We start from the raw sequence: 10,266 nt of genomic DNA on the forward strand, positions 1-10,266 counted from the left end.
ATCGGTTATATGTCAGGATGGTATAAAAGAAAATTATGTCCATTTGTTTTTAAATCGATTTTAAATGAAACGATATAATATAAATATATATTTTCTTTTATCGATGTGGTTTAGTTAGATCTTTCAAATTATAATAACGAATTAATAATATTGGATCAATTGACGATTTTTGAATTGTTTTAAATGGCTCCTCTTTCATTCAGCAACATTTTTCTGATTACTTTCTAAAAGCTATATTTAGTTTATAAAACCTATTAGTTGAAAGTTGAATTAACAGTTTAATATGATATTTTGCTGTTTCAGTTGATCAAGTTAGCAAATATGACGATGAAGAAGTAGATCAAGTATTTGAAACTTGAAATGTTTAAAATTTCAAATCTCAAAATGGTCGCTGATCTTTTTTTTTTTTTTTAGATTAATTCGTCGGTATGCGTTTCTCAATAGTGACTTTTCAGAGGGCACCACTGATGTGTATGTGTTTTATATCGAATTTTATATGTCACAATTCTACGAAAAAAAATTACAATTCGACCTAAGTTCGCGTTTGTTACACTACATTCTGTAATTATTTAAATCCGTAGTGATACAACGTCACGTTACACAAATGAATATAAAAATTTGCAATTTTACAATTAGTCGAAGTGAGTCGGTTATTATACCATAATCATTTTCAAAAGTCCTGAGTAAAATAATTTACGTAGATTATAAACGTCTATATAAGGAAAAAAAAATATTATATGTTTATTAGATATTTTGGATTCTAGATAATATATTTAAAAACGTATTATTGCAAAAGATGAATAATATGACACAAACGAAACCTATAGAATCATCGATAAGAAAGAAACTAAAAGAATCATTCGATCCGTATTTCATTGATGTTATCAATGAATCTTATATGCACAATGTACCTAAGGGATCAGAAACTCATTTTAAAGTAGTAGTTGTTTCTGAACAGTTCGATGATAAACCTCTGATTATGGTAAGAATATTACATTATATATTACAATAAAAATAATATACTTATGTTGATAAAATGTATTGATCTAAAGCAAATTTATTAACACATTACCATTCAAAGGCATAAAAATATGATTTCTTTTGTTGACTGCTTATAAAATGCCAAAGACAATAATATAAATCTGGATGGTAATGTGTTAAGAGTAATTCTTATATCATTCAATCAATCTTCTTTATTATAAATTAATAGTAATATTACAATAAATTTCTCCTCTTATTTAGCGTCATCGTATGGTACACGATTTATTAAAAGTTGAGTTACATGACATACACGCACTTTCCATCGTAGTAAGTTTTCATTATTAATATATATATATATATTTTTTTTTTTTTTTTTTTTTTTAATGTTGAGCAATTATTGATTTCATGTAAATAATATTAAAATATTTTTGTAAAAGGCAAAGACACCTGAACAATGGGAAAAAAGTAATAAAACATTTACGCCCAGCCCTGCATGCAGAGGAGGTTTCGGAAAATGATATGTATCAGTACATAAAGATTGTATATAAATATTGATATGAACGTTGAAATATACTGAATAAAATTTAATAAAATAATTTAATTGTTTAAAAACAGATAATTAAAAATTAAAATATTTTATTAATGTCACAAGGAAAACGTGTCTAATCTTAATCTTCCTTCATTCTCAGTTAGGTAGAGTATATCTGCCATAGACTGTTCTGCAATTGCTTCTTCCGCTTTATCATGCATCTGTAAAGTGCATACACACGCACACACGCACACATGCTTATTACAATTGGTAATATAATTTAAATATTGTAAACATCGACGTATTTATTGTAATAATACTTACACCTCGGAAAGCAGTATCGGTAGGAGGACACTTAAAATTGGGTCCAAAATTTACAGAAACAGTTGCACTTTTATGTATTGAGACAGTAGGAAAATATGCTCCTCTATTGATATCTATAAAAGCTTCACCTTGATTGATACCATTTCTATAATATACGATTTTACTCCCTGGTAGAGATTTTAAGGCTTTTAATGCTTCCGGTACTTGATCCTTCTCCTCGTAATAAAGGTGACTCTTGAATTTTACTAAAGGCTAAATTACAGATATCTGTGATTACTTGAAACGTACGTGAAATGTATTAATCTAAAATTAATTAATTAATCTATTATTTACTCTATCTTTATATGTATTTGGAATATGTGACGCATCATATGTATCAGGTAAAGATATAAGAAATCCTAATGTATCTCCTTCCCCATAACCATTGCTATAATGTTTTCCTCTACTTTCATGAAATCGTGTACCTTTCCTGCAAGATAGAATTAAAAACAAATTTTATTATGGAAAAAAAGGAAGAAAATAATAAAAATGTACAAGCATGTTTTCCAATGTACATTTTCTTCATATATTATAGAATATTTTATTTAAAAGAAGAAACTCTCTTATACGTACCTAGACCTCCAAGAATATCCAAATTTGTCATAGCCTAATGGTGCTTGTAGATTCGCATATTCTTGCGCCCAACCAAGCCTAGTAGCAGATCCTTCAGGCATTTCTTCGATAGTAGCTTCCCAGTACCAAGTCCCTTTACTTACACCTAAATTAGACTTACATTAAAAACATCATGTATTTATGATAATTATACATTTTTACTAAATTGCTCAATTGCTTTATTTAAAATTTCATAATGTCTGCGTTTAATGTCGTTATCGTAAAATCACAAAACATTGAAGAAAATCTTTGATTTATAACAAATATTTAACACATACTATGTGTGGCTCTGACCATGCAATATCCTTTTTCACCGGTGACTGCTAATCTGTCTTCTGAAACTCTTAATTGTGGGGCACGATCATGTAAAGCAAGTAATACTGCACTTGGACTTAGAGGCCTATATAACCAACCGGGAATAGGTTTTCCTGCCCAATCACTACTTTCATCAAACTCCTATAACATCGAATGATAGTGATGATTATTATACGTATTCGCATTTACTCACCCATTCTTCTTCAAGAATTTTTAAACAAGATAGATTTTATCTACTTGTCTGAAAGGTGCATGAGGATCTGGTTCTGCAAGTATATATCTGTATCCATCTTTGTTAAAAGGATGCTCAAGAGGATAACCATGTGCAGGCAATTTAGGTGCTGTCATATCTGAACTTCTTCCTTTTTTTCCAGGACCTGTGCCTGCCCCTTCTCCAGGAAGTTTGCGTTTTGCATTACGACCACGAAGTCCTCCGCTTAATGGCACTTGATATTCCATGATAATAGAAAGAATTATTAAGCTGAATGTGTTACAGTATTAATATATTCTAGATCATTGTGTCATATAATAAAAATTTGTTTGGTATTATGCTTAAACTGTTAAATTATTGATTTAATATGTTTGTTTTAGTATACATGCAATAATTAAAATCTTTTTTAAAAGAAACGATATTTTTTTTCAAAAAGTCAAATAATTTAAATAAATTTATTGTGAGTATTAGACTATTTGATCTGCACATTACTCTTATTAATAGCTTGTTATGTGATATTGTGGTAGTGATTTCTTTGATAAGATAAGATATACGTATATACGTATACTAATAATCAGGTTTAGCAATGTATCTCACTTAAAAAATGAAGACAGAGTAAAGGTTTGATTATTATTATATTATTTATATAATAAAGAATATAGTCAGTTCTTTTGTACTTTTAATATTAAAGAAATGTATTATAGGGTGGATAATATTATAATTTGCTTACCAACATGTTGCACACCCATTTCTGTAACTTTCAAATGGCCTCCCTTGATCATTGCTTCATAATTAGGCTTAATTAATACAAGATCTGGACTTGCAAGTCCAAACAACTGGCCTTCTGCATTATTTTCATCCATAGTAAATAATGTACCAACATCTTTCAATAATGCTCTGTGTATCTGAAATTACAATTCAGTACTTCAGATCAAAATAGTAGATCTTATATCTATGGAATCTGCAAAGTGTCAATTAACTTTTCTTTTTCATTTTTATCAATTAAATCTAACAATAGGGATATTTGTAAGTTTTATTTCCAATAATACATAAAGAATTTTACAAATTGAAAATGAAAGAACGTAAAAAAAATTTTAATGATACGTACAATCAAAAATGTTTTATTCGTTATTGTTCTATGTAGAAATAAAACAATTTATTATTATTACAATAAGAAAGGAACTGAACTTTTATGTAATACCGTACGAAAATATGATAGAAGAAATAAAATAATAATAATCAAATCTCAGAAAGACAAGTTATTAAATGAAAAAGTTTTATTTGATAAACTAACTTACTGTAGCATGCCAAGACTGTGTAACTCTGCGAGGCATTGTTGTCATGCTTTCCCAATGACATTCGATAAAAGGTATTATATCTTTATCCTTATGAAATAATGTTCTTTGTTCACTTTCTTTTTGGCAAATTTGTAATAAATTAGCTATTGCAGTAACACACATTTGCGGAAAAGCTTTAAGAAAAAACATGACATTTAATTCAAAATTTATTGCCTACCTTAAGAGAAATCTTTCTTTCTTCCAAAAGATATCATTTCTTTTCATCATTATTATTATTAATAATTCATTTTGTAATCAATATATATATATATATATATATATATATATACATATATATGTATATATATGTATACACATATATATATATGTATATATATACAGACTTACGAGCTTGATTTTTTTTAAAACTTTCTAATCCAGTCGGTGAGCAATTTTTACACATAAATATGTAGTTCATCATGAAAGGCACTAACTTGCCCAACTGATATCCAATACAAGATTCGTGAAACCACCTTGAACAACTAGCACATAACAATTCTGCTATGTTCAGATTTCTTTCTTTTCCACTATAAAGAAAAAAAAGAAAATATTAATATACCTAATACTTATTGTACTTTAACTTGTATCGCATCTAGATTACCAATAACAATTTCCTGATTCATTATTATTACTACGATTGTTGAGTTTATCATTTTGATCTGTTTGTTTGGACTTTTGTCTGTTCTTGTCATCAGGTTTTACTTTCATTTTTTCTTCTACGGAAACAGCTTGTGCATTTTCTACCTTATCGCTGTAAAATATAATTTGATTATTAAGCAATAAATATTTATATTTGCATTTTAAATATAGAATAAATATCGTTTGGCGGGAAAAATAAAGTTGATATTATACCTTAACCTGTGAAAATAAAAGCTATAATAAATTTAACTAATTCAACGAAACTAGCAATTATAATAATTAACGTGGATATATAGATTTATAATTTTCAATTATAAATAAAATTACCTTTCTACTTTTTCCTCTGCCATTATTTTTACACTTAAAGTTTATCTTTTTTATAGGTAAAGAAATGAACTTGAACAATTATTGAAAATTCTTTCGCAGATTGAGGATGATACTTTTTTATTCTCCAATTTTCTTGTACTTTCTCTATTATATAAATTTATATAGAATCTATTGTCAAAAAGAGATTAAACTCAGAGCAACAATAAATGACATTTTGTAAGAGATTTTCTATCATGTGTTTACGATGCGACTGCGCATTCGTAGATCAGTAAATAATTTTTTAGAGCTCGAAAATCTACGCTGATCGACGCGCCACCTAGTCGATATATTTCGAAAATTTTGTCATGTTTGAAAGTTTATCAATATCATATAGATAGATTATTTATTTACTGAACTTTTCAACTTATAGGATAATCTTAGTACTTGCAATATATTGAAATCTAATTGTAAATCACGCAACGCAAGTAGAATGTATTTTCTATAGTATTTTCAAAATCCTTTCAATCTAATTAAACACTAAAGTTATTAGGACTTTACATTGTCAATAATACTTCAACAGGCAAATAGATAAGATATAGTTAAATTCAAAGATAATTTCTTTAAATTCGCAAATTTATATACTAATTATCATATAAGGGAAATATTACAATACAAGCTTGTGCACCGATACACCGACACATGGCATTCGTAGTTCATATTTTGTCCATACCTGTCGCTGAAGTCACATACGCTTTGAACAAAAGCCAGTGAACAGCCATAACTCTGTTTGACCAAGAATATTCGTTCCACGAATAGAAATCCTTGACCAAGTTGTAATGATTGTCGTTTGGTGTTGTCACCTTTTAATTTTCGAATGATTATCTATGAGTAAGAGAATATCAATGATTTCCATAGTCGAAGAAAATATTGTTGACATCTATCGTCATGTAACAACATGGACAATTTGTTGAATGTGATTACTTTTTGTTCTTTTTAGAAAAAAAAAAAAAAGAAAAAAAAAGCAAAAAGAACTTAATTTAATAAAAATTTGTATTTGTCATATATGTATATATCTATATATCATAATTAATACATATTTAGAAAATTTAAGTAAACATAATAATGAAATTTAAATTATATCTATTAAATAATTATATCAATTCATTAAATATAACTGATCATGATGGTTTTATAGGATTTATATTAAATGATATTTATGAAAATCTTACAAATAATTTTTTTAAACATAAGATCGTATAGTTGTGTATAATACAATAAGTTCGCTTAAATTTGCTAGTACTGAAACGTAGAATAAGAAAAAAGTACCACGATGAATGTTAATTTTATGAGTTTATTAATTAAGCATATAGAAAAAGATAAATTACGTTATTTTACCTTGTTTTTGACGCATAGAAAATTTTGCTTAAGCATGAATTTCTTACATCCACGAAGTATCAGTCAAGAAACGACCGAAGAAATAGATCTTAAAACAAATGATAATAAGGTAAAAATAGATAATAAGAAAACAGCATCAATGAAATTGATGAAAACTATGAAAAGTGAATATAAAGATTTGAATATAAAAAATTATGTAAACCTTATAAATCCACAATATATTAAAGTTTGCCCAAAAAGTTATTTGGGTTATACTAATAATATATCGGATATATCTTATTTAATCTCAGAGAATGGCGCTAAAAAGTTTGTCGATTTGATAATCGATGATCTTTCAAAAAATATGACCTTTGTAGCTGAAGCTAATCCTGGAACAGGTATATTAACAAAAGAATTATTAGAAGCTGGTGTTAGAATTATACGGACATATGAACCAAACGAATCTTTTTATCCTCTATTACGTAAATTACAAAAGAAATATCCTAACAGAATTGAAATAAGAAAGGCAAATATATTAAAAATGAGCAAACTATATTTCATGGATCAACAGGATAATAACGAAAGAATAAATGAAGTATTAAAAGATGTCCCATATATACATTGGGAAAATGAATCATGTATGCAAGTAATAGGAGCAATAATAGATCATAAGTTCTTGAAACATCTAATATGGTCCGTGGTATTTCGTACTAGCTTTATGTTACAAGGAAGAACATCCTTTTATCTGGCAATAGCACCCTCGTTATGGAATGTAATTATACCAGATTATTAAAGTATTCAATATGTAACATTTAATAATTATCTAATAATTGATATATTCTTTTTATATTTTAGGCAATAAGTAATCCTCAAAGTAAAGCCGTCTTTTATTTTCTTTATATTATCTATCAAACGTTATTTGATTGTAAATATTTGGGTGATATAGAAAGATACTTTTATATACCATGGCCAAAAAACTCATTAAAACAAAACAAATTACAAGTTAACGATAATAAGATCTTAAAAGTTGTGAAAATAGAGCCAAAAGCAGATCTTTTTAAAAATACCACTAAACCAACCCAAATAATATCTTATTGGTATTTTGTAAAATACCATCTTAAATCAAAGGAACAAAGGGTAATACCTGAATTGGAGTGAGTATAACATTCAGAAATAAAGAGAAAATTTTAGTTAAATATTATTTTATTGTTTCTAACCATATAATCTTTTTGTTATATTTTAGAAAATGGATACCAGGATGTGGAATAAGATTAATACAAAAGAACTATAATATATTTACCCGTTTTGTAGATTTAACGCCCGTTGAATTTTTAGATCTTTATGAAGAGTTCGTATCATGGCCAGAATATGAAAACTCTCTCTTTTTATCCAGTGCATATAGTTACATACACATTGTGAATCGAAACATAGAATTTACCAACACATTAAATTTTAAAGGTAAAAAGATTTTTTACAAATGATTATCATATTTCATGGATTTTCATCATTGTTTATACTACTTTAAATAAATATTAAATATGTCATGAAAAATGTGCGCGTGCGTGTGCGTGTGCGTGTGCGTGTGCGTGTGCGTGTGCGTGTGTATATATATATATATATATATGTGTGATATAGTACATAATTGTAAATAAATGTCAGTATATATATAATCCTAGTATATATTAGTACAATTTACAATACCTTTCATCTTTGAAGTTACGGTACAAAGAAATTATACAAAGTTATATAATTACTTATATTAAAATTGAAAATATATATTTTTTTCAAGTATTCATTAATTTATTTTATGCACTTTTAGGATGTAATAAAATATATAGATAAATTATATTTATATTTCAATGAAGCTATATTATTTATATACATGTAAAATATAATTAATCATTTTTTTAAGTGAAACTGATACACTTGCTTATTATTCAAAAAATATGAAAATTTTGATAAAATTAAGATAATTTTTTGAACAAATGTTTAATCATTAATATACAAACCTGATATGTATTAATTTTTACATATTCTAAATATAATCAATATCAGTAATAAAATTAACGAAACGCTGAATGTCTTAAGTATTAGAAATAATTATTTGTTTTTGTAAATAATCCTAATATTTTAGAAGAAAGTATTGTGTTCTTAATAATCATAGATTTATATACATACACACACACACACACACATATATATATATATATATGTATATACATATTATATATATATATATATACATTCACAATTTTTCAGCAATACTAGATCCAAGGAAGCCACACGGACTATAGAATTTCTATGAAATAGTATTATAACTTTTTTAAATATTAATTGTTACAAGAAAGATTAACTGGATTCTTGCTGTTGGCTATTTCCAGTTGCTTCAATTAATTTTTGCCTTTCTCTATACATAGATACTTTCATATTTTCTATTTGATGATAACGCAGCAACTTTAACACAGCAAAAACCGATAAACCAACCCAAATCGACAAACTACTCCATGTTCCAAATTGCGCTGCACCCAATTCAATGTGAAAGCCCGAGGTATCGATATTGTCGGCTTTATCAATATCATTTCCAGCAGCTAATTCGCACGAAGGAAACCTTTTTGTCATACACTGACACCAAGTCATGAAACCTAATGTTACGATAATAGCAGCAATCAATGTTATTATCGTGAGAAAAATGCAATTGACAACATCTGCAAATGCTGAAAGAAAAGAGCTGTCTTCGCCACGATACATTAAAACAGAAAGCCTATAAATCTGGAAAGCTGCCATTAAAAATAATACAAGTCCAACGAATATAGTGTAGTTGCAAGAAATTTGTGAGGCCCAATTTACTACAAACTGTCCATCGGTTTCTTGCCAAGTTCCCGTTGAAAATAGTAAACAGTGTCCCCTAAAAATAGAGTCCAAAGTAAAACAAAATATCTTCGAGTATTGATAACTTCTTTTCTTTGGTATTGACATTTCTTCAGTGATATAATTGGGATTATTCACTCAACAGAATCATTATAAATAGTATATTTACCTAAATTCATCTTGATGTAAACTCATGGGTACGATAATACAAAGAGATAAAATAAGCGCCACAACATATCCAGCTATTTGACTGAGAAGCAAAATATTTGTTAGAGCCATAATTAATGACAACAAGGAACAGCTTGTTTTTCACGAATATTATTAAATCGTAGTTCTTCTGTTAATGAAAAATTATGCCAATAACATCAATGATTTTCGTTAAACGAGAGTCAATAATAGCCACTAATATTGTCACTAAAAACATTGACGGACGTGTATTTAGAAAATGCGTTCAACTTCTACCATCATCTTTATAACCACGTAAGTGCTACCAACATTGTAGTTTCATATATTATCACTAGCTTCTCAACTTTATTTATATCGGTAACAAAAGGTTTATTGTAAGGACGAAATAATTGAAGGATGTAATATATCCATGTAGAAATGTTCACATACGATACGGATTGACGTAGGAAAAATATCGTAAATCGAAATATATTATCTAATTAATTATTCATATAAATTCAAATCGACTGCTACGGAGTATTAAAGGCGCGAATTATTTTTGCGAC

General features: G+C 27.4%; 4 protein-coding genes across 4 annotated transcripts; 2 read left to right on the forward strand and 2 right to left on the reverse strand.

Moving 5' to 3' along the window:
* Positions 1-72: 72 nt before the first annotated feature.
* LOC124431161 (bolA-like protein DDB_G0274169) lies at positions 73-1,577 on the forward strand. Its single transcript, XM_046978712.1, has 4 exons — positions 73-641; positions 765-982; positions 1,243-1,308; positions 1,419-1,577. The coding sequence occupies exons 1-4, from the start codon at positions 605-607 to the stop codon at positions 1,497-1,499; spliced, it is 402 nt and encodes a 133-aa protein (XP_046834668.1). The 5' UTR covers positions 73-604; the 3' UTR covers positions 1,500-1,577.
* Positions 1,547-5,577, reverse strand: LOC124431152 (set1/Ash2 histone methyltransferase complex subunit ASH2). Its single transcript, XM_046978690.1, has 11 exons — positions 5,315-5,577; positions 4,950-5,099; positions 4,697-4,875; positions 4,310-4,482; positions 3,742-3,916; positions 3,038-3,246; positions 2,764-2,941; positions 2,447-2,591; positions 2,168-2,303; positions 1,835-2,086; positions 1,547-1,731 (listed from the first exon to the last, which is right to left on the reverse strand). The coding sequence occupies exons 1-11, from the start codon at positions 5,335-5,337 to the stop codon at positions 1,627-1,629; spliced, it is 1,725 nt and encodes a 574-aa protein (XP_046834646.1). The 5' UTR covers positions 5,338-5,577; the 3' UTR covers positions 1,547-1,626.
* A 458-nt stretch (positions 5,578-6,035) lies between these two features.
* On the forward strand, positions 6,036-8,467 carry LOC124431155 (dimethyladenosine transferase 2, mitochondrial). Its single transcript, XM_046978697.1, has 3 exons — positions 6,036-7,439; positions 7,523-7,821; positions 7,911-8,467. Exons 1-3 carry the CDS (start codon positions 6,624-6,626, stop codon positions 8,146-8,148), a joined length of 1,353 nt encoding a protein of 450 aa, XP_046834653.1. The 5' UTR covers positions 6,036-6,623; the 3' UTR covers positions 8,149-8,467.
* Positions 8,468-8,810: 343 nt separating this feature from the next.
* LOC124431160 (transmembrane protein 179) lies at positions 8,811-10,034 on the reverse strand. The gene is made up of 2 exons (XM_046978711.1): positions 9,705-10,034; positions 8,811-9,572 (listed from the first exon to the last, which is right to left on the reverse strand). The coding sequence occupies exons 1-2, from the start codon at positions 9,812-9,814 to the stop codon at positions 9,017-9,019; spliced, it is 666 nt and encodes a 221-aa protein (XP_046834667.1). The 5' UTR covers positions 9,815-10,034; the 3' UTR covers positions 8,811-9,016.
* Between the last annotated feature and the right edge of the window lie 232 nt (positions 10,035-10,266).

The sequence above is a fragment of the Vespa crabro genome, chromosome 20 (assembly GCF_910589235.1).
Source record: "Vespa crabro chromosome 20, iyVesCrab1.2, whole genome shotgun sequence".
In the NCBI taxonomy this organism is placed as follows: Eukaryota; Metazoa; Arthropoda; class Insecta; order Hymenoptera; family Vespidae; genus Vespa; species Vespa crabro.

What these genes read in the sequence shown, in the direction of transcription:
- LOC124431161 (XM_046978712.1), top strand. Translation starts at nt 605, where the DNA reads ATGAATATAAAAATTTGCAATTTTACAATTAGTCGAA. An exon ending in CAATTTTACAATTAGTCGAA is followed by an intron (nt 642 to 764) that starts GTGAGTCGGTTA and finishes TTTGGATTCTAG; the next exon opens with ATAATATATTTAAAAACGTA. An exon ending in ATGATAAACCTCTGATTATG is followed by an intron (nt 983 to 1,242) that starts GTAAGAATATTA and finishes CCTCTTATTTAG; the next exon opens with CGTCATCGTATGGTACACGA.
- LOC124431152 (XM_046978690.1), bottom strand. Translation starts at nt 5,337, where the DNA reads ATGGCAGAGGAAAAAGTAGAAAG. An exon ending in GAATCAGGAAATTGTTATTG is followed by an intron (nt 4,876 to 4,949) that starts GTAATCTAGATG and finishes TTTTCTTTATAG; the next exon opens with TGGAAAAGAAAGAAATCTGA. An exon ending in CACAGTCTTGGCATGCTACA is followed by an intron (nt 3,917 to 4,309) that starts GTAAGTTAGTTT and finishes TTGTAATTTCAG; the next exon opens with ATACACAGAGCATTATTGAA.
- LOC124431155 (XM_046978697.1), top strand. Translation starts at nt 6,624, where the DNA reads ATGAATGTTAATTTTATGAGTTTATTAATTAAGCATATAGAAAAAGAT. An exon ending in TAGCACCCTCGTTATGGAAT is followed by an intron (nt 7,440 to 7,522) that starts GTAATTATACCA and finishes TTTATATTTTAG; the next exon opens with GCAATAAGTAATCCTCAAAG. An exon ending in AGGGTAATACCTGAATTGGA is followed by an intron (nt 7,822 to 7,910) that starts GTGAGTATAACA and finishes GTTATATTTTAG; the next exon opens with AAAATGGATACCAGGATGTG.
- LOC124431160 (XM_046978711.1), bottom strand. Translation starts at nt 9,814, where the DNA reads ATGGCTCTAACAAATATTTTGCTTCTCAGTCAAATAGCTGGATATGTT. An exon ending in TTACATCAAGATGAATTTAG is followed by an intron (nt 9,573 to 9,704) that starts GTAAATATACTA and finishes CTCTATTTTTAG; the next exon opens with GGGACACTGTTTACTATTTT.